Here is a 24,559-nt window from a genome sequence, read left to right on the forward strand (position 1 = left end):
ATAAAAATATTAATATTCCATCCAAGCAAGACAAAAATAGAGAGGCAAGACAGAGGAGCTGTTTCCTACGCGTTTCAACCTGAATAGGTCTTAATCATGGAATGCGCAGAGGAAATCTCTAAGACAGTATTTAAAGTCTGTGCACAACAAGAACAGGTTGAATTAATTGGATTTGTTACCACCCAGCCCATTTAGTGTGGAGAGCACAGAGAAGAGAAAAAAAAAAAAAAGTGAAAGAATAGAAACTGAGACACTGCACCAAAAAGTCAGCACAACAACAGAAAATAAAGGAAAAAACACCAAAAAATATATATACATAAACTGATTAAAAACAGAAGCAACCAGAGAGATCACATGATAAGAAATATATATATGCCCGGTATAATCTGTAGTGAAGGGGCTCTTTAGAGACAAGAAAGATTTTTTTCTCCTGACAGGGACAAAAGAAGGACGGGAAAAAAAAAAAAAAAAAAAAAAAACCATTTATTAATGTCCAAATTGCTATATAGTGAAAATTTCAATTCAAATGCTAAAGGAATAACCTTAAACCATCAAATATCCAATAATTACTACAGTATAATATGATATAGTTATTGGTACTGAGAAGGTATGTCCTATAAAGAACAAATAATTCTGGAATTCAAGTATACTGCATAACAAGATCTCTCCTCATATTCAGACCATGCGGCATTCTCGTGCCCAATTTGAAGATCCAGAAAGATTCTCTATTAAGAATCTTTCTTCTAAGATCCCCACCCCTTTTAGGTCTGGAAACTTTTTCAATGCCTGTGAAAACAAGATTGTCTAGACATCTATTGTGAACAGAGGCAAAGTGTCTGGAAACAGCAGACACATTTACCGCAGATGTATTTAATGTGTCTGACATGTGTCTGCGTATTCTTTGTTTGAGGGGACAACTCGTGCAGCCAACATATTGAACGTGACAGGAAATACACTCAATCAAATAAACCACATTTGGGGTATTGCAGTTTATAAAGCTGTTAATGTTATAAGAAAGTCCTGTATAATTAGATGTAAATGATTTGCATTTTTTTGCATGTTTGCACGAGATGCAAAAATTGTGCCCACAGCCAAAAAAACCTGTGCAGGATAACCAATTTTTAGAGATGGCATTGTCCTTTTTACTTACAACCAAACTGGGGGATAGAATATTGGCAAGATTAGGGGCTCTTCTGGCCACAAAATTAATTTTATTTTTAGTGAAAATCCGATTTAATAAATCATCACTAAGTAAAATAGGCAGATGTTTTTGTACTATTTTTACTATATCATGGAATTGGGGAGAAAAATTCGTTGTAAACGTCACACCATTATTCCTACTAAAATTGTTCTTATTTTTATTGTTATCTCTAAATAAATCCGATCTATCTATTTCATTAACTATAATTTTTGCCCGATCTAGACACCATTTCGGGTAGCCCCTGTGTTTGAGCTTGGTAACAGCACAGTCCATTTCCACTTGTAGAGCCTCTGGACAGGAACAGTTGCGCTTTAACCTGATAAGTTCACCAAGCGGAATATTTTTAATGACATGCGGAGAATGACATGAACTGGCCATTAAAATGGAGTTGGAGTCCGTGTCCTTATGGTAAGGAAGGATCTCCACTACACTGCCCTTCCCTATCAAAGTGACATCTAGATAATTAATGCTGGTGGAATTTGTTTGAAATGTAAATTTAAGATTAAAAGAATTTTGGTTGAGATGGTTAATGAAAGAATGTGCAGTGACCTCATCCCCTCTCCATATAATTAATACATCATCTATGTAACGTGTGTAAAAAACTATATGATCTGAAAATTCATTATCATCATTGAAAATGTAAAATTCCTCAAAAATGGCTACAACAATATTAGCAAGGGAGGGAGAGAATTTCCCTCCCATGCTAACGCCACATTTCTGCAGAAAAAACTTTTCATCAAAAGAAAAATAATTGTGCGTTAATAAAAAGTTGATTGCAGTAATGATGAAATTTTGTATGTGAATGGGATATGAACTGTGTTTTCTGAGAAACAACTGCAAACAATCAGAAGCTACATGATGTGGAATGGAAGGATAAAGACTGACAATATCACATGTCAGCCACATGTAGTTGCTTTGCCAGGATATAGAATTCAAATTATTGATAAGGGATTTAGTGTCTCTGAGAAAACCTGGCAATTCTCTAACTAAAGGCTGCAAAAAATGATCCAACCAAGCACCAAGTTTTTCACCAAGGGAACCAATGCCGGATATAATGGGCCTAAATGGAGGGGGAAAAACACCTTTATGTAGTTTAGGGAGGGCATGGTACACAGGAATCACAGGATGATCCACTGTAAGATAATCAAAAATTTTTTGTGTAAAAATGCCCCCCTCCAAACCAGCCTGAAGCATTTTATCCATCTTTACCTTGAAGAAATTAGTTGGGTCCCCTTGTAAATGTAAATACGTATGATCATCAGACAAAATGGCATGGTTCATTTTGAAATACAAAAGAGCATCCAAAACAACAACCCCTCCCCCCTTATCGGCTTCCCTGATAATTAAACCAGTGTTAGATTGTAGATCTTGTAAAGCCAAAACCTCTTGGGGGTTGAGATTGTTGTTTCTGACACCTGTGATTCTGTCAAGAGCAACCAAATCCTCTTCAATGTGTTCCTGAAAAATATCTAACACAGATGGTCTGGACTGAACAGGATAAAAAGAAGGATTGCTTGTGATAAACCTGTCAGGAAGAAAATCATAATTTCTGGATTCTGATTCAAGCTGCCTCAAATCAGAAAGTTTTTTCAACTCACAAAACCTGGGAATCACATTAGAATCAAACATATCAGAACCCAGATTAAGACTGGAATCATCCTGTGAATCTTCATTATCGGTGAAATGGCACTTCAAAGTCAGATTTCTTGCCAACTTGTTAATGTCCAGCAGCGTGTTGAAGAGATTGAATTTATTCGTGGGACAGAAACTAAGTCCTTTAGATAATACTGATAAATGGTGCTGTGAGAGAATCTGGGCTGAGAGGTTCCAAACTGGACAGGTTAATATCTCCGTTTCCTGCGGTCCGGATATCTGGTATTTCCGATGTTTGCGACCTCCTCTCCTGATGCGTTTTTTGAAGAATGTTTTTTCTTGTTTTTAAACCTTTTATCAGATGTAGCGGATGTTACAACTCCCTCCGAAGAAGAATCAGAAGAAATGTCCACTGAATAACTCGTAGTAGCTGAGGAAATACTGGTGTCACCAAAACTGACTTTCCTGTTGTAGTTTTTTTGAAAAAACCTCTTATTTTTATATTGCGATCTTAAAATCGAACTTTGGTGCTGTTGATTCCTCCAGGTATAAATTTTGTCAGTCTGGTAGTCCATGGTGTCTCTGTCAAATTTACGTTTTTTCCTTTCTGCGATTTTATCATCCAAAATATTCAGATGTTTGTCCAAGTTGTCATCAAGTGTGGTAAAATCAGAAATGTCCTTGAATTTGTCCAACAAAGTCTCTGTTTCCAAAATAGATTTTTTAACCGCTTCTAATTCCTGTTCCTCATGCTTAATAATAAGCTCCATTAACTGGATGGAACATTTAGAAAGAATAGTATTCCAATCTGATAGGAAATTTTCAGAGAATGTAGCAAACGTCGGAGACTTAATGATCCTTAGGCCACGAGGTATCATATTCTTGTCTACATATGAGCGTAATGATGTGGAATCCCACCATAACCTGGCTTCTCTGGATTTGTGTTTTTCCAAAAGTCTGTGTAGCTGGAAAAGCTCCTCATTATCTTTAACAGTAGCCTCTGTAGAAGTAGTGCCATTGCGAGGATTAAAAATGGAATTGAATTTAGTTCTCCTGTGCAAAGGTAGATCCATAAGGAGTGGAAAATGAGCAGGTTAAATAACCAAAACAGTTAGAGGTAACGTTAATAGGGGGAGCACGAAAAGGTCAAAGGCAATATCAAAAACGAAGAAACTTCAGCTCTCCCCTCTTCACTCCCAAATCTTACCTCCGGTGCACGGAAACACCCTGACCTGGGTGGGAACACATGAAGAAAGGAAGAAATTCCAGCAACTTCAGGAGAAAGTAGAATTTTCTTAAAAAACAGTTTCTTTATTGGTAATAAAAATATTAATATTCCATCCAAGCAAGACAAAAATAGAGAGGCAAGACAGAGGAGCTGTTTCCTACGCGTTTCAACCTGAATAGGTCTTAATCATGGAATGCGCAGAGGAAATCTCTAAGACAGTATTTAAAGTCTGTGCACAACAAGAACAGGTTGAATTAATTGGATTTGTTACCACCCAGCCCATTTAGTGTGGAGAGCACAGAGAAGAGAAAAAAAAAAAAAAGTGAAAGAATAGAGACTGAGACACTGCACCAAAAAGTCAGCACAACATGGGTTTTTTTTTTTTTTTTTTTTTTCCCGTCCTTCTTTTGTCCCTGTCAGGAGAAAAAAATCTTTCTTGTCTCTAAAGAGCCCCTTCACTACAGATTATACCGGGCATATATATATTTCTTATCATGTGATCTCTCTGGTTGCTTCTGTTTTTAATCAGTTTATGTATATATATTTTTTGGTGTTTTTTCCTTTATTTTCTGTTGTTGTGCTGACTTTTTGGTGCAGTGTCTCAGTTTCTATTCTTTCACTTTTTTTTTTTTTCTCTTCTCTGTGCTCTCCACACTAAATGGGCTGGGTGGTAACAAATCCAATTAATTCAACCTGTTCTTGTTGTGCACAGACTTTAAATACTGTCTTAGAGATTTCCTCTGCGCATTCCATGATTAAGACCTATTCAGGTTGAAACGCGTAGGAAACAGCTCCTCTGTCTTGCCTCTCTATTTTTGTCTTGCTTGGATGGAATATTAATATTTTTATTACCAATAAAGAAACTGTTTTTTAAGAAAATTCTACTTTCTCCTGAAGTTGCTGGAATTTCTTCCTTTCTTCACGATGGGAAGTGCACACCTCCCCCCAACACACACACACACGCGCGCGCACTGCACAACACACCACACACACACACTGGGAACCACAAACAACTGCCCTACACAGACACCCACACACAGACAACGCTGCACACACAAATATACGCACATACCGCACAACACACACATTGCTCAAAACATACCTCCCCCAAAACACACCACACACACACAAACCGCGCAACACACACACAACGCTACAGACACACAGCGCTCCACAAACAACGCAACACACAAACAACACCGCTCTCACCCCCCGCCACACCCAGACAACACCCAGAACATGTACAGCCCCTACACAAACACTTGGTAACTACACACAACAACATATATATATATATATATATATATATATATATATATATATATATATATATAACAAAAATCATACATGAACTACACAATACGTAAATTCTAGAATACCCGATGCGTAGAATCGGGCCACCTTCTAGTACTGTATATAAGAGCCCAGGCCGCTGTGTAGAATGTAAAAATGACTTTAGAATACTTACCTAAACGGTCGGTACAGTGCAGATGGGTGTCTCCGTTCTCCGGGTGCGGCACCTCCTTTTTCGGGCATCTTTGTCCTCCTTTTACTGAAGCCTGGGTGCATGACGCGTCCTACGTCATGCACACGCGCCGACATTGAGGTCCTGCGTCATGTACTCCGGCTTCAGAAGAATGACGAAGATGGCCGAAAGAGGAGGCGCCGCACCCGAAGAACGGAGACACCATCTTCACCGTCCCGACCATTTAGGTAAGTATTATAAAGTCATTTTTACGTTCTACACAGCGGCCTGGGCTCTTATATACAGTATCATAACATGCTGTATATAAGAGCCCACTGGTGGTGGTCGCAGCTTATAGGCCCCAAAACTGGTGACAGGTTCCCTTTAATTTACCCAATGCTAGATCTGGATCAAGACCCAGAATCCCAAGTCCGGCACCCAGGTACCTATGAAACTACGCGGATCTGGACTTTTACAGTCCGGGTCCACCCATCACTAATAACCACACATAAGCATTATGAATAGGGATAATTGAATACCTCAAATATTCGGTTTCGCGAATATTTTCCGAATACCTCGCCGCTATTCGGCTATTCGATAAGCAATGTAAGTCTATGGGAAGCCCGAATAGTTTGCGAATAGTCGAATAGCGGCGAGGTATTCAGAAAATATTCGCGAAGCCGAATCATCGAAGTATTCGATCATCCCTAATCATGAAACGTTTAATACACCTGTAATTGATGCAGGAGAATGGTTACCATATGAGTGTGCCCCTGGGACGTCTAGGGGGCATTTGACATTGATATTGACACTGAGGCCAAATAGGTTTTTATTAGCCATCTCTATAGCATTCACTCCTGTGTAAAAATGCATGAAAAAAAATACTATAAAAATGCAGCAAATATGCAATAGTTCCTATAGCGTTTTTCACTATAATATTTTTTTTTTTAAATAATAATTTTCAGGACTATTGTGAAAGCATTGGGGAAGTTTTTAGAAATCTTGGGAAAACTCTGTTAATAGAACTGCTGAATGCCGATGTGAACAGAGCCCTACACCGCAGTGTCCGGATGTAAACTATGGCCTGGCAAGGAAAGTGGTGGACGGCAGATCTGCTGGAGCACTCATGTTTACAGCGCAATTAAACATACATTTTTTCCGTGTAATTACTTTTGGAGGGTTACTGGGCCAACCTTAAAATGATAGGCATAAATATCTGGCACACGCCAACAAGTCAGCATGTAGTCAACAAAAAAAGCGATGAATGAATAATGTATTACAAGCGAAAGCACCAGTCACAGCCCCCAGAGACCGAGTACAGTAAATTACACACATAATTATCCAGAATGAGTCCAAGGGCACCGCGTGATCACAACGTACCTAATGTGATAGCTTGATAAATAATGAATCACAGTCTCCGGAGTTATACACTCTTCAATGATCACTTTCCAAAATACGCCCGGACGTCAGACACTTTATATCCCTCAAGCACAAGAACATACACTACAAAAGTATCGGGACTCCTACACATTACACTGCAAGAGCTTTACTGTTCTCCCGTTATAAATCCTCAGGCAATAATATGTAGTAGATCTCCATATTGTAAATATAATGGTCTCCTCTTTTGGGAAGGCCTTCTACAAGATTTTGGAGGTGTCAGTGGGAATCCAGATGAGGATTTGTGAGGTCAGACACCGATGTTGGAGGAGACGGTCGGGCTCACAATCTCCATCTAGTTCTTGTTGAAGGTGTTTGATGAGGTTGAGATCAGGTCTCTGTACGATGAGTCAGGTTCCTCTTCACCAAACTCCTTCAACTATGCCTTGGTAGATCTTTTTTTGTGTCATAGGGAACAGAAAAAGGGCCTTCAATCTTTTCCCACAAAGCTTGATGCAACTATTGTCCAAAATGTCTTGACATGATTGAGGCATTAACATTTCCCTTTTCTGGAGCTAAGGAGGCTAGGTCAACCCCTGGAGAACATAGCATAATCCCTCAACTACCCAAACATTACAGGTGGCACAATATAATCAGGCAAGTAACGTTCTCCTGACGTTCACTAATCCCAGATATGTCTTATCAGATGCCACCTAGAGAAGCGTGATCCATCACTCCACAGTCCCACTGCTCCAGAGTCCAGTGTTGGCTGCTTTACACTATTCCATCCAACGCCTGGTATTGTGCTTGGTGACGTAAGGCTTGCATGCGTCTGTTCAGCCATGGATGGATACCCTTGCCTTGAAGCTCCCTGTGCACACTTTTTGGGCTGACATTAATGCTAGAGGAGGTTTGGCAATTAATATGCAGTACGCTCCTCACCTCTCACCACTCTGTAGCTTTACATGGTCTCCATTTTGTGGCTGAGTTGCTGCAGTTCCTTCCACTTTTCAATAATATCCCTTATTAGTGATAGTGGAATATTTAGAAGGGAAGAAATGTCTTGAACTAAATTGTTTCAGTGCTGCCATCCTATTAAAGACAACACTAGAATTAAGTGAGCGCTTTAGAAATATGCACTCTGCACAAGGAGAAACGTTACCCCTAGGATCCCAGTCAGAGGCCTATTGGCCAAACCAGATCTTTTGCTTTGCACTGAGGAGTGGTCAACACCCCGAAACACGGTCTGCAAATTGAGATTCTGGTTTGCCTTTTATCCTAAGTCATGTCGTCCCTAGTTTAAGTCCTCTTCCTCTCTGAACAGATAATCTGCATATCCCTTTACTTTTGCTCATATAGTGGATATGAGTGATATTTATGTATTGCAGCGTAATGGAAACCTGTCAGATGTTTAAACGTTATTAACCTGCAGATATGGGGTTAATCTGCAGGGTAATAGCACTTGGAACCTGTCCGGTGCCTGCACATTGAACCCCACTGCCTGGAGGAAATTAACTCTATTCCTCCCAGAAGTGTTTCAGTCACGGGGGTAGCGCCGATTCAGTCACCGCAACGTGTGTGGAGCGCAGTGGCTGTAACTGTCCCCCGCACTGACTGACAGCTGGTGCTAATGCTGAGCAGCTGTCAGTCAGTGCGGTCAGTGTGGTTACAGCTGCCACTCTCCATGTACAGAGTGGTGACACAAGCTGTGCCTGCATCGGCCCCGTGTCTGAAACTGCTGGGAGGATTAAAGTTCATTTCCTCCAGGCAGTGAAGTTCAATGTACAGGCATCGGGCTATTATATCAGAATGCTATTACCCTGCAGAGTAACTCCATATCCGCAGGTTATTAGCGTTTTTACATGTGACAAGTTCCCTTTAATGTGATCTTTAAAGGGCATGTGTCACAAAAAATTTTTTTTGTGTATTAGTAATTATTATACAAGGTTTTGGTTTTTTTCACACTTTTTTTTCTGTACATTTAGTGGGGGGTTTTCTGCAACGACTGGGCACTGACATATATTTTTATTAGTAATTTTTTTCATGACACATACCCCTTAAGGGCATGTGCACACATTGAGTATTTGGTGCAGAAATTTCTGCATTATTCCTGGATCTCTTGGCAGGGAAAATGCAGTATAAAATATGTGCGTTTGTGATGCATGTTTGATGCGTTTTTTACATGTGTTTTTGGTGCAGATTTCATGATCGATTTCTGGCTGTCATTAAACGTCTTGGCAATTCTGTTTCAGGAAACGCTCGTTGGGAAGTACGGAGAAGACTCCAAACTTATCTATGACCTGAAAGACCAAGGAGGCGAGCAGCTGTCCCTGCGCTATGACCTGACTGTATCCTTTTAGATGGCTATAAGCTTCTAATAAAGTGGAACCTCAGTTTACGAGTAACTTGGTGTGCGAGTATTTTGCTATATGAGCAAAGCTTGCTGTAAATTTGTAACTCAGTTTACGAGCAAGCTTTGCTGTATGAGCAAATACTCACCGCACACACTTCCGGTTTCATACTTTCACCGCGCTCTGAACCGCTCTTGCAGTCCGTACAAACACACGCAAACACATATTATGCTCACCTTACCCTCCGTTCCCTATGCGGCCTCCTGGTTCTTGAAGGTATGTGTATCCGGTAACCATTGCGACAATGGAGGAGCTTCCGCCGTCAGCACTTCTCAAAGGCAGCGCACTGACCAATCAAAGGCAAGTGGCTCTTGCCTATGACGTTGAAGCTGACAGCGGAAGCTCCTGCATCATCGCGATGGTTACCGGATACACATACCTGCGGACTACAAAAACCAGGAGGTTCTGATGAAACGGAGCGTAAGGTGAACATTGTGTGTGTGTGTGTGTGTGTGTGTGTGTGTGTGTGTGTGTGTGTGTGTGTGTGGGTGGAATGGCACAATAGGGGACCAGGATGGGACATTGAACAAATTGTGGAACCAATTGTCTGAGTTTCAATTATCTCCTATGGGAAATCTTGCTTTGCTAGACGAGTAACTTGGTTTACAAGCACACTCCCAGAATGGATTGTCCTCATTAACCAAGGTTCCACTGTACCCATAAGGTGGCAGACAATTCAGTTTAAATTGTCAGAATTCCCATTAAAGGGGTTTTCGCATCATTTAAAAGTGATGCAATGATAGGGGTGCAGTATTACTTTCACCACTTTCTTTGTATTTGTCATGCCCCACTAGTGGTTAGGTTCCCAAGAGCCTAAAAGGGTTGGCATATCTTGGCAATAAGCCACCTATATCCCATCACAAAGTTTCAATACCCTAATAAATAAAAGCAAATTCAGAGTCTATTAAATGTGTTATCTGATCAATAAACTGATTCGTTTAAAGTATATAAACACCTTTTGGAGGCAAGTTGTGTATGTAAATGTATGTAATTATGCACTTGATGTTGCTGTCTGCAGAAAGAGGTAACTTAGAATCCATCAGTGATCTTATTCTGATGGGAGAGATTATCTTCCAAGTCTTCTTTCCTCTTCTTAGTTCCTGTTGACTTCCAACCACAACTTCCATGAAGTCTGCTTTGAGGAGTTCTGAAAAACAAAGACAAAACTTATGAACTCTCCTTTCAGAAGGAGCTCACTGACTGATTTTCAGTTAACTCATTCTGCAACAGTCGGCAATAGACGGGGCAACGCAGATGCTATAGAGCGCAAATGGTGCAATTTTTTATTTAACCAAAATGCAAAAAATATTTTTAGCCAGAAATACAAGTAACTAAGTTTTATTTATATATTATATATATATATGCATATATATATTACTTAGTTGCTTAATATAATATGATTTAATATTATATTGCCTCCAAAGATGTTCAAATTCTTAAAAGGAATCTGTCAGCAGGTTTTTGCTATCTCATCTGGGAGCAGCATCGTGTAGGCAAAGAGATCCTAAATCCAACAATGTGTCACTTAGATTACTGGGTGCAGCTCTTCTGACACAATCAGAATTTTTAGCTTTAGTCATGTAGCAGACCTGAACTTCCCCGCCAATACCAGCTTCTCTATAGAGATTGTATATTGACAGTGAGTTTCAATCAGAGGAGGGTGCGTGACTGACTGCCCAGCACGTGACATTGTAGTATTGTAGTACGAGCAATAAGGGTACCGCTGCTTAAACAAACATGGAGAGAGGGGAGCCAGCACGATCTGAAATTGGCATGCATCATATAAAAAGTGCAAATTCACAGATTTATTCCAACTGTACTGTAATATAAATGAGATTTTTAGCAAATAATTGATCAATTCTTTGAGCCACCCCTGCCAACGTCACGGCAAATCTCAATAGGGGGGTCCTACACTATATTATGTATTTCATGTGCCATGCAGCCTCCTAGATAAAGTTAAAAGCAGAACCATAATGGAGCACACATACCTGTAACCTGTATATATAACCGATAATAATCCATTCTTGGATCTGGTCCGCCTTTATCAATGGTTGCAGTCTGGCACTGGGAGGGTCAGTTCTGATATAGTCCTGGTATGTGTAGAGCTAGGACCCCCCTATTGAGATTTGCCGTGACGTTGGCAGGGGTGGCTCAAAAAATTGATCAATTATTTGCTAAAAATCTCATTTTTTTATTATAGTACAGTTGGAATAAATCTGTGAATTTTCACTTTTTATATGATGCATGCCAATTTCAGATCGTGCTGGCTCCTTTTTCTCTGTTATGACTGTAGTTATGCTACAATTTCTGGTGACTGACCATCACCATACCATGCACGCCTGATTTTGGTTTGCAATGTATTCCTCCTGTTGGTAGCTGTTCAGATTCAGTTACCTCACCCCTTTCCACAGGCAATGCTAATTAAGCACCATTCTTGGATCTGGTCCGCCTTTATCAATGGTTGCTGTCTGGCACTGGGAGGGTCAGTTCTGATATAGTCCTGGTATGTGCAGAGCTTGCTCCACATGCTGGGACCTGGGCTGGTCTCTATCCACAATTGCCTTTTTTGCAGCATGATAGCGGCTATATACAGGTTACAGGTATGTGTGCTCCATTATGGTTCTGCTTTTAACTTTATCTAGGAGGCCGCATGGCACATGAAATACAGAATATAGAGTAGGACCCCCCTATTGAGATTTGCCGTGACGTTGGCAGGGGTGGCTCAAAGAATTGATCAATTATTTGCTAAAAATATCATTTATTTTTTTTTTTTTATTATAGTACAGTTGGAATAAATCTGTGAATTTTCACTTTTTATATGATGCATGCCAATTTCAGATCGTGCTGGCTCCTTTTTCTCTTAAACAAACATGGCTAGTAAACAGCAGATTGGATTGTGACAAGACGGGCATCCCTGAATTCTCTGTGTTAACCCTTGCAGCATGCTGTCTTCAGGCTACATAGCAAAACCCTGCTGACAGACTCCCTTTAAAGGGAACCAATCACCAGAATTTTCATATATAAGCTAAAGCCAGTGCTATACTGGCACTATCAGGCTGATTCTATACATACCTGTTGTGGTCAGCTTGGATGTTTGGGTTTTGAAACCCAAAAAAGTAAAGTTTATAAAATTTGCTGCTTGTTGAGTGACAGCAGCTGAGGATCAGATAATATATTCATAGTTACCCCCTCCCCCTGTTAAAATTAGCATAAGTATTATACAAACGATTCACTGTGTATTGCAGGACCTGTGGTGAGGTCATACCCATGTGACCTGGTATCCAACTTTGTTGGCTAAGGCCCCGCCCCTTCTGGTCACATGGGTATGACCTCACCACAGGTCCTGCAATAGACAGTGAATTGTTTATATACTTATGCTAATTCTAACAGGGGGGGAATAAGTATTATACAAACGATTCACTGTCTCTTGCAGGACCTGTGGTATGATATGTATCTGTTGCATTCAATTAGAGGGATAAAGCCACACTAGTTTTAATGCATATGAGATTGTGGAAAATGAATTGGGAGTATTTGTTACATAGCAATTACTTCCTATAACTTTACTATTGTATTGCTCGCATTGGTGGGGGGAATCCTTACATGTTCAGCATGTCATCCATAGCTATGGCATTGCCCCCCCCCCCCCACGATGTGTGTATGTGATTTAGTGCCAATAACTCTGCTTTGGTGGATTCCTGCTGTAACCATAGACGTGTCATTGCCTTGACCCTATCACACAAGGTTCCTTTTGCACGATTTTTGGCCATGAATAAAATTAGTCACATAAAACGCTACCAGATTTCGAAAGTTTATAGACGGGACAATCCAGGCAGAGGGCGCTACAGAGAGTTTTATCAATGTGTAAGTATATATCATATATATGTCACCAGTCATTATTTTTAACTATAAAAAAGTAATGAGTATCTGTCATATTTTATAATATATAATTTAACTGTGTAATATACAGTATATAACATAATTGAGTACACCCCTCACATTTATATCTTTTCATGGGGCAACACTGAAGATCTCACTCTGTGATATAATGTACAGTAGTCAGTGTGCAGCTTGGTGCCCTCTAATAACACAACACACAGCCATTTATGCCTAAACTGCTGACAATAAAAGTGAGTACACCCCTAAGTGGAAAAGGGCAAATTGTGCCGAAAGAGTCAATATTTTGTGTGTTCACCATTACTTTCAAGCACTGCCTTACTGTTTTTGGACATGGAGATCATTAGAACCTTACAGGAACCGCCAGAATGCTTTTCCATCCTCCATGAAGATATCATGGAGCTGGTGGATGTTAGAGACCTTGCGCTCCTCCACCTTCTGTTGGAGGAGGTCCCACAGATACTCATTAGGGTTTAGGTCTGGAGACATGCTTGGCCAATCCAGCACCTTTACCCTCAGTTTCTTTAGCAAGACAGTGGTCCTCTTGGAAGTGTGTTTGGGGTCATTATCAAGTTGGAATACTGACCTGGAGCCCAGTTTCAGAAGGGAGGGGCTCATGCTCTGCTTCAGTATGTCACAGTACATGTTGGCATTCATGGTTCCCTCAATGAACTGTAGCTCCTCACAGCTGGCAGCACTCATGCAGCCCCAAACCATGACACTCCCACCACCATGCTTGACTGTAGGTAAGACACACTTGTCTTTGTACTCCTCATTTGATTGGCACCACACACACTTGACACAATCTGAACCTAATAAGTTTATCTTGGTCTCATCAAATCACAGAACATGGTTCCAGTAATTAATGACCTAAGCCTGCTTGTCTTCAGTAAACTGTTTGCAGGCTTACTTGTGCAGCATCTCTAGAAGAGGCTTCCTTCTGAGATGACAGTCATGCAGACCAGTTACATGCAGTGTGCGGTCTAAACACTAACAACCGCACCCCCAACCCCATTAACCTCTGCCGCAATGCTGGCAGCAGTCTTGCATCTATTTTGAGAAGACAACCTCCTGAGCACATGCACTCAATATTTGGTCGACAATGGTGAGGCCTGTTCTGAGTGGAATCTCCGCTATATGGTCTTGGTCACTGTGCTGCAGCTCAGTGTCAGGGTGTTGGCAATCTTATTATGGTCTAGGCCATCTTTATGTAGAACAACAATTTATTTTTTCAGATCCTCAGGGAATTCTTTGCCATGAGGTGCCATGTTGAATTTCCAGTGACCAGTATAAGAGAATGTGAGAGTGATAGCACCATATTTACCACACTTGCTCCCCATTCACGCCTGAGACCTTGTAGTACTAGTTGGTCACAATGCATCGGGGAGGGAAAAAGCACAATATGGCCATTTTTACTTTGGGGGGCACTTCTTTTGTTGTCAGCGGTTTAGATATTAATGGCTGTGTGTTGAGTTATTTAGGCCGGTGTCACACATCCGGCATTTTGCCGATTTGCCGGATCCGTCACACTCCAGTACAGTGCAATACAGTTCAATGGCATCGCGCCAAGCTCCAGTCACATGCTGTCATGTGACCGGAGCATGTGACCGGAGCTTGCCACGATGCCATTGTACTGTATTGCACTGTACTGGAGTGTGACGGATCCGGCAAAGCGGCGAAATGCCGGATCTGTGAAACCGGCTTTAGAGGACACCAAATTAACACTGTTATACAAGCTGTACACTGACTACTTTACATTGTATCAAAGTGTCATATCTTCAGTGTTGTCCCATGAAAAGATATAATAAAAGATTTACAAATGTGAGGGGTGTACTAACTTTTTTTATATACTGTATCTTATAGAGATGCACTTCTTTCTCCTCCTGCACTGATTTATTCTCTAGTTCTCAATTCTGAAGTAAAATATGTCTTTAGTGAATGCAGAATTTCCCATTTCAGTCATAGGAGATGATAGTTGGTGCTCATAAAGTTCTATGGAGAACAGTAACTGTCATTTCAGGAGAAAGTGCACAAGAATTTAGAATTTTAAAAACGCCAAATATCATCATTTCCAATCTCAGTAATGAGAACGTGCAGGATCAGTACAGGAGATGAAATAGCAGATTTCTCTGATAAGATATATTATAAAGCTTTCATGATGACTATTGAGTTATGAATTGAAAATTTGAAACCATGGTTCACCAAGAGATTAAATTCCATTATAACTTATTAGTACCTCAACATAGTAGTGATTTTTGTTGTTAGAATAGTCTTATTAGCAATGTAATGGGATAACTACAGTGCCTTGCGAAAGTATTCGGCCCCATTTAATTTTTCAACCTTTTCCAACATTTCAGGCTTCAAACATAAAGATAAACATGTTAATGTTATGGTGAATAATAAACAACAAGTGGGACACAATTGTGAAGGTGAACGAAATTTATTGCTTATTTTAAACTTTTATAAAAAATAATAAACTGAAAATTGGGGCGTGCAATATTATTCAGCCCCTTTAAGTTAATACTTTGTAGCGCCACCTTTTGATGCGATTACAGCTGCAAGTCGCTTGTTGTATGTGTCTATCCGTTTTGCACACCGAGAGTCTGAAATTCTTGCCCATTCTTCCTCAGCTGGAGCTGAGTGAGGTTGGATGGACAGTGTTTGTGAACAGCAGTTTTCAGCTCTTTCCACAGATTCTCGATTGGATTCAGGTCTGGACTGTGACTTGGCCATTCTATCACCTGGATACATTTATTTGTGAACCATTCCATTGTAGATTTTGCTTTATGTTTGGGATCATTGTCTTGTTGAAAGACAAATCTCCGTCCCAGTCTCAGGACTTTTGCAGACTCCAACAGGTTTTCTACAAGAATGGTCTTGTATTTGGCTCCATCCATCTTCCCATCAATTTTACCCATCTTCCCTGTCCCTACTGAAGAAAAGCAGGCCCAAACCATGATACTGCCACCACCATGTTTGACAGTGGGGATGGTGTGTTCAGGGTGATGAGCTGTGTTGTTTTTACGCCAAACATATCTTTTGGCATTGTGCCCAAATAGTTTGATTTTGGTTTCATCTGACCAGAGCACCTTCTTCCACATGTTTGGTGTGTCTCCCAGGGGGCTTGTGGCAAACTTTAAATGACACTTTTTATGGATATCTTTGAGAAATGGCTTTCTTCTTGCCACTCTTCCATAAAGGCCAGATTTGTGTAGTGAATGACTGATTGTTGTCCTATGGACAGACTCTCCCACCTCAGCTGTAGATCTCTGCAGTTCATCCAGAGTGATCATGGGCCTCTTGGCTGCATCTCTGATCAGTTTTCTCTTTGTTTGAGAGGAAATTTTTGAGGGACAGCCGGGTCTTGGTAGATTTGTATGATAATCCTTCCATTTCAATATGATGCTTGCACAGTGCTTCTTGGGATGTTTAAAGTTGTGGAAATCTTTTTGCAACCAAATCCGGCTTTAAACTTCTTCACAACAGTATCACGGACCTGCCTGTTGTGTTCCTTGGTCTTCATGATGCTCTCTGTGCTTTAAACAGAACACTGAGACTATCACAGAGTAGGGGCATTTATATGGAGACTTGATTACACACAGGTGGCTTATATTTATCATCATCAGTCATTTAGGAAAACATTGAATCATTCAGAGATCCTCAATGAACTTCTGGAGTGAGTTTGCTGCACTGAAAGTAAAGGGGATGAATAATATTGCACGCCCCAATTTTCAGTTTATTCTTTTTTACAAAAGTTTAAAATAAGCAATAAATTTTGTTCAACTTCACAATTGTGTCCCACTTGTTGTTGATTCTTCAGCAGAACATTACATTTTTATCTTTATGTTTGAAGCCTGAAATGTGGGAAAAGGTTGAAAAATTGAAGGGGGCCGAATACTTTCGCAAGGCACTGTATATACACTGGAAAGGGGGATAAATGGATGGAATGTTGAGAATACTGATGATTCCTTATAGTACACCATTACATGTACATTTATTTATTTTGACTGACACCTTAAAGTTGATTTTCCAGAATTGAAAGTTATAGAGTACAGCATTACTTACCAACTGGACTCCCAACAATCCAGTGAAGGTGGCCAAGCTTAACCTCCACTCCATTCATTTATAATATACTGCGGGTGAAATAAGTATTGAACACGTCACCAATTTTCTAAGTAAATATCATACTTTTTGGTTTCTAAGATGCACCCCAAATATCTAGAGAAAAAAGGTGAAAATAAAGGGTTCATTTTATACTACAGTGGTGTCTTACTGGGTGGTGGAGTTGTGGTGACAGCGGTGGTGGAGCGGGGTCACAGGTGGCAGGGGCGGTGCTGGAGTAGGGCGATGGTGCAGTGAAACTATCAGTGGTGCGGGCTTCAAAGAAATGGTGCACGAAATGGGCGCATGTGCAGATTGAGCTACTGGCTCAATGATAATCCAAGATATCATCTGCGCACGCGCCACCTATGGGCACCATTTTCCTTATGTCCACTGCGGGAGATCAGTAGGCCGGAGGCGGTGCATGTGCAGATGAGATCTTGAGCCGTGAGCTCCATCTGCGCACTCGCCGACTCTGGGCGCCATTATTTTAAGCCCGCAGTCCCAGCACAGCCGCTGCAACCCGCAGCATTGCCCCTGCCACCTGTTACCCCTCTCCAACACCTTCCGGTAAGCTTCATTCAGATTTTAAGACACACCCCTCATTGTCCTCCCAAATTTTTGGGAGGAAAAGTGACCTTGTGCCTACCTCAAGTTACTGCCAAGGTTGCTTGGTGCAAAATGGAAGATTTCTATATATCCAATGGAATAACAAATAACACGGTCTATCCAGCAGTATGGGCTCGCCCAAAAGGTCATCACCACCCAGGTGTACACAAGATCACAAGTCTTCTCCTCTTCATTCAGACTCAAGTTCAAGAGGCGATTTCATCTATACAATCAGACAGCTTCTGAGGCAGCCTGGATGCCTTGTAAATGAGCTGCAAAGCTGGATTGGAAATAAGGAATGACCAGACCCACCCAGCTCTTCCAATCGTTCCTATATCTGGGTTCTTTAAATAAACCTCTCAGCACTATTAGTGCTGGAGCGTTCTCTCCAGATTTCACATCACAGAGGCTATGCACCTCAGTGATACGTATGCTCCATAACTTTTGATTCTTGAAATACCTGTGTAAAGACGAGACCAAAACTGTCCATTAGTAGCCTCCAGGTACACAGTATGGCATCAAATACATGTGCCTGTACGGTGCTATTTAGGGAGATTGGTGATATGTCCTTCCGTCAGTGGCCATGTTCTGGAAGGAAGCACCGATCTGTGAGGAAGTGATTGCATTATCTTAGTAACTGAAATATAGCCGATCTGTCAGTAGGATTCACAATGCTAACTGTATACATTACTAAATAGACCTCTAGGCCTGATAAGGATACTGTATTTACTTTGTGACAATGGCTTTATAATCCTTTCTGAAAGTTGACACTCCAATCCCTGTCACATAGCCTGATGTGACAGCTCCTCAGTGTCCCTCCTCCCTGCTGCTGCTGAGATCTCACACTGTTCAGTACAATCTCCAGCTGTCACTCAGGCTGGGTGGGCAGGGACTGAATATACTTGGACTCATAAGACATTTCATCCTATAGCTGAATTCCACTTAAGAATCGGGATTACTCAGCCATTCTGATTTTCAAAGCAAATAAACCAGCCTCATTAGGTCTAAAATAATCCATGTAATAAATAATTTGTTATATTGTGAAATCTTGAGACAGACCTGTTTTAAAGGGAATCTGTCACCAGGTTTTTGTATGCTAATCTATGAGCAGCATGATATAGGGGCAGACACCCTGACTCCAGAGATGTCTCCTACTAATCTGTCTGCTTTAGATTTGATAAAATCACTGTTTTATCAGCAGTAAATAGTAAACCTGCTGCCGGATAGTCAAACATATACATGAGCTCTGTATAACTCCGCTCTCACCGCTGATTGGCAGGTTTCTGCCTATGCACAGTGTACACAGAAAGGTTCCAATCACTGATGCGAGCGGCGTTATACAGAGTTCAGAATTCAACGAAGATCTGCAGCAGATGAACCATCATTTTTTTCAGTACTACAGCACTCAGCCCAGTAAGGGACACATCACTGGAATCAGGGGCTTTCAGATGGAGTAGCGAATAACCTGCTGACAGATTCCCTTTTAAATGAATGATTTCTGCACATTTGTTAACCTAATTAGAAGGCAATCTAATATTTCATTGAGACTGACAGGTTGTTATGGATATTCTTGCAATGGGGCGGTTGTTGCTTTACCAGATAGAACCATGTAAGATGGATACATAGTGTCAGTGACATGCGTGGATTTCATCCATAGACTGCAGATAGGCCCCTTAGAAGGGAATAGATCTTTGTACATATTATACTTTCTAAGCACCCGACATTATAGAAGCCATGTTTGTAATACTCCTACCTACTTTAAAATGTATGAGATTTCAAATCTGACCCCATCTATCATGTATCGCTCGGCCTGTCTCTATTGATCCTACCATGCATATTCATGCCAGGATTTTGACATTGCTGGACACTACGACCCTCTGCTCCCTGACGCCGAGTGTCTGAAGATTATGTATGAGATACTCAGCGAGCTGGAACTGGGAGGGTTTCTCATTAAGGTAAGTGCTGATCTGAAACAAATAAAAATCACACTTAATGGAATGGAGCTAAATACATATGTTTTTTGTGCGGTGCATGCTGGTAGATTTTTGCATCCTCTGCTCTTTCTGGGGAATGTGTAATTGGTAATAAATGGAATTTTCTTGGAGCGATCTGACACAGCACCTTCTGCGAGAGCCATTATTACCACCTCTGATAATGCTCCCGACTTCGGTGTCACATTAATAGACTTTTAATGGACACGGGACTGATTCATATTTGGCCAGAACAGATGTTTTTAGTTTTGGATACAAGGTATCTTTTGCTCTAAAATATTTTTTTTTAGTATAATTTTACAATCCGGTCTCTATTTTTTAAAGGGAACTTGTCACCAGGTTTTTCCCTTATAAAGGCCGCTTTACACGCAACGACATCGCTAACGAGATGTCGCTGGTGTCACGTAATTTGTGACGCACATCCGGCCTCGTTACGTGTGACGCGTACAAGCTACCGCTAACGATCAAAAATACCACATTGTTGATCGTTGACACGTCGTTTATTTTCAAAATGTCGTTGACTTTCTGGAACGCAGGTTGTTCGTCATTCCTGAGGCAGCACACATTGCTACGTGTGACACCCCGGGAACGACGAACAACAGTGTTCCTGCGTCCTCCGGCAACGAGGTGGGAGTGTCGTTCATGCGGCTGCTCTCGGCCCCTCCACTTCTATTGATGGCCTTCTGTGTGACTTCACTGTGACGCCGCACGAACCGCCCCCTTAGAAAAGAGGTTGTTGGCCGGCCACAGCGATGTTGTTAGGAAGGTAAGTACGTTTGACACGCACTACCGATTTTGTCCGCCATGGGCAGCGATTTGCCCGTGACGCACAAATGACGGGGGTAGGTGTGAACGCTAGCAACATCGCTAGTGATGTTGCTGCATGTAAAGTCCCCTTAAGCTGTGGGCACCACCAGTGAGCTCTTCTATACAGCATTCCAGAATACTGTATACAAGAGCCCAGATCGCGCTGTATAACGTAACAAACCTCTTTTATTATACTCACCTGCGGGGGGCGGTCCAGTCTGATGGGCGTTGTTGGTCTCGGTCCAACGCCTCCTCTCTTATTGCAATCACCGTCCTTCTTCCCAGCTCCGTGCGGACGATGCATCCTGCGCCTACATTGTGCTCCTGCGCATGCGCGCTGCTATATGCCCTGCTAGGGGGCAGAGCAAAGTATTGTAGTGCGCATGCTCGGGCGGTATTTGACTTTCCCCACACCTGCACAGTACAGTAGAGAAGAGAGGAGGCGCTGGACTGCGACCAGCGACGTCCATCAGACCGGATCGCTCCGCAGGTGAGTATAATAAGATTTTTTTTATGTTCTACAGAGCGACCTGGGCTCTTATATAGAGTATTCTGAGCTGTGGTGGCTCATATGGGACAAATCTGGTGACAGGTTCCCTTTAAATGGGTAAATGCAATATCCTGTTTCAACAGCACCACCAAATGTACAGCTGCATATATCTGCCGTTGACTGCTGAAAAACATCATTTGGTATACATTAATTTCAGCATTCATTTGTAATCAGAACCTTAAAGCACCCAAACCTATTCCTAAATAGATTCTATTGTCATATACGTGTTTACAGGCAAGTATAAAGCTGAAATGAGGTCTGACTCAAACCTGAAATGAGAACTCTACTTTCCAAAAAAGTTTTCTGTATATCTTGTAAGAAAATGCTACTTTTTTTTTCTCTACTTTTGAGCCACTTCTGCCCCTCCCTGCTTCCTGAACTTGTCATCCACTCTACAAAAACACATCAACTCCATCTTTCCAAAAGAAGATGGGCTGCCAGCACAGCCTATTGTAGTGTATGGAGAGGGAAAGAGCAAGGAGCAGGGTGAGAAAACAGGCAGGCACGGAAAAATCATGCTAAGCTTTCTAACAAGTCTCTTACCTCACCCTAGAGCAGGATTCACATCTACACAGCTTAGGTGTGCTGGTGCTGCTGCTTGTTTCTGTGTACTATGGTTTGAGGAGCATGAATCCATCTCAATAAGCAAATGGCCTTTCCTGAGGTGAAGAGGATGGAACTCAAATGCCGCCTCTTGGATGTAGCAATTCTAAAAGTCAATATCGACCCCATCACGACTTTTGACCTACATTACATCAAAAGTCATGTCCCTGTCTGTGATGTGTGCTCACATACCGAGCTCACGTCATTTCCCGCACACAACGGCTGATTTAATCCGCCATCATGTGCCCCTAACAGCTGCGATTGGAATGCAGCTCTGCCCGTGGCTTTTAACCTGGTAAATGACAATAACGCTCTCGGATAGTTGCATTTAACACGCACAGGGAGCACATCATTCCTCCTGCCCATGGGTGCCTGTGACATGATCGTGGGGCGCTGATGGTTTGTCATTACAATCGGGTCTGCTGATGACCCCTGTGTCTGTCATTATGATCCCCCTGTGCATGCCAGCCATTCATAGGAGGTGGTGATTTTAGCTATACATAGCAGTGCTGATGCACTGCTGTGTATAGCAAAGGTGATCAGACAATCGCATCTTCAAGTCCCTAAGGAGATTATTAAATACAATAAAAAGTGAGAAAAAAAAGTTTAAAAAAATATAATAAAAACGCAGGTTCAAATCACCTCCCTTTTGCCCAATTAAAAATAATGCAATATAAAATAAATACTCATTTGCGATCTCTGCATTTGTAAATGTCCAATGTATAAAAATCTAAAATAAATTAATGCAATCGCTAAACAGAGAAAAAACACAAAAAAAAACCTGACAATTTAGGGGATTTTTTTTTTTGTTTCCTCTTATTGCAATAAAATGCAATAAGAAACTATCAGAAACCTTGTAGCTACAACAAAATGCTATCAGTAAAAACGTCTTCTCAGGCCGCAAAATATAAGACCTCACACAGCCCTATATTCCGAAAATTAAAGCTGTTGCGGGTCACGGATTATGGCGACACAAGCAAAAAAAAAAATGTTCTTATGAATTTCGGAATTTTTTTTTTTTTAACCCTTTAAAAAAAAAAAAAAAAAACAACCTATATATCTTTGGTACCTGTGTACTCCCACTGACCTGGAGAATCATATTGCCTAATCAGTTTTACCATATAGTGACTGGGGTAAATTTAAAAAAAAAATTGTGTGATTGCACTTTTTTTTGCAATTTCAACGCACTTGGAATTTTTTTCGCACCTTCCAGTGCATCACGATGATAAAATGAATGGTGTCATTCAAAAGTACAACTCGTCATGCAAAAAACAACCCCTCAAATGGCTATGTGGACTGAAAATTAACCCGTTCACGACTAAGGACGTATATATACGTCCTCCCTTGGCCACGTCAGTTTCTTTAATGTGGGCTTGCTGCGGGAGCCCGCATTTTTCCCACACATCTGTTTATCTGATCAGCAGACATATGCATCTAACAGGTGCGGGTGGATCCACGCACATTTTTTAACCCTTCAGAGTTTTACAGCGCAATCTAATATGCAGTGGAGAGGATCGTACTGTTCCCTGCCACAATCAGTGGCCCCGTGATATGATCACAAGGCACCAATGGGTTGGCATGGCAGCAGGGGGTCAGCTATTGACCCCTGTCGCTGTCATGACGTCTTTCCTGTGAATGTTGGCACAGCGCTGGCACTCACAGCGTCAACAGCATCTCTGCTGATCAGAGGGATGCTGAAGCATCGCACTGATGAGGAGAAGCGATCAGACAGTGCAGATATAGAGGGACTAGTAAAATCAATAAAAATGTGTAAAAAAAAAATATATATATATATATATTTTTTTTTTTAAATTCGGAAAAAAACCCCCACAAAACTAAGAGTTTTACTCACCCCCCTTTTGCCCCATTAACAATAACATAATAATAAAACATATTTTGTATCTCCAAGTTTAGAAATGCCCACTCTATCAAAATATAAAATAAATTAATCTGATAAAGGGCGTAGCAAGAAAAAAAAAAATCAAAACTCCAGTATGATGGTGGTTTGGTGGTTTTTTTGTCACCGCAACATTCATTCCATTAAAATGCAATAACAGGGCATCAACCCAAAAATTGTATCATTAAACACTCCAGCGCAATACACAAAAAATAAGCCGTCACTGAGCTCCAGATCCTGAAAAATGACAACGCTACTGGGCTCATAAAGTGGTGCCAAAAGCGCAATTTTTTTTTTCTTTTTTCAAAATTCTGAATTTTTTTTTACCGCTTAGATAAAAGTAAAACTATACATATTTGGTATCTACAAACTCGTACCGACCTCGAGAATTATAATGCTGGGTCCGTGTTACCTTATAGTGAACATGGTAAATTAAAAATCCCAAAAAAGTCATGGAATTGCACTTTTTTTTTTTTTTTTGCAATTTCACCGCACTTGGAATTTTTTTTTTCTAGTTTCCAGTACAATATGGGGCAGAATTAATGGTGTCATTCAAAAGTACAACTTGTCCCGCAAAAATCAAGCCTTCATACGTGTATATTGATGGAAAAATAAAACAATTATGGCTCTTGGAAGAAAGGGAGGAAAAAACGAAAAATGTGAAATTTCCTGGGGGTGAAGGGGTAATAAAATTTTGGTTCTTTGAACAAGTGGAGGAAAAATGGGTTAGGCTGCTTTCACACATCCGGTTTTTCCTGTGCGGCACAATCCGGCGCTCTGCAGAAAAACCGAAAACGTTTTTTTTGCTGCCAGTTGCGGGTTTTTTTGCATA

The 24,559-nt window shown here is 41.0% G+C and overlaps 1 protein-coding gene across 2 annotated transcripts in view; it reads left to right on the plus strand.

Moving 5' to 3' along the window:
* Positions 1-24,559, plus strand: part of LOC142303217 (histidine--tRNA ligase, cytoplasmic-like) — a 135,719-nt gene that overhangs the window by 49,672 nt on the left and 61,488 nt on the right. For both annotated transcript variants that reach the window (XM_075344430.1, XM_075344429.1), the window contains exons 5-7: positions 9,117-9,212; positions 13,017-13,136; positions 19,727-19,834. In XM_075344430.1, the coding sequence (XP_075200545.1) occupies positions 9,117-9,212; positions 13,017-13,136; positions 19,727-19,834 (324 nt within the window). The remainder of the gene's footprint in view (positions 1-9,116; positions 9,213-13,016; positions 13,137-19,726; positions 19,835-24,559) is intronic.

This window comes from Anomaloglossus baeobatrachus, chromosome 4 (assembly GCF_048569485.1).
Source record: "Anomaloglossus baeobatrachus isolate aAnoBae1 chromosome 4, aAnoBae1.hap1, whole genome shotgun sequence".
NCBI classification, from domain to species: domain Eukaryota; kingdom Metazoa; phylum Chordata; class Amphibia; order Anura; family Aromobatidae; genus Anomaloglossus; species Anomaloglossus baeobatrachus.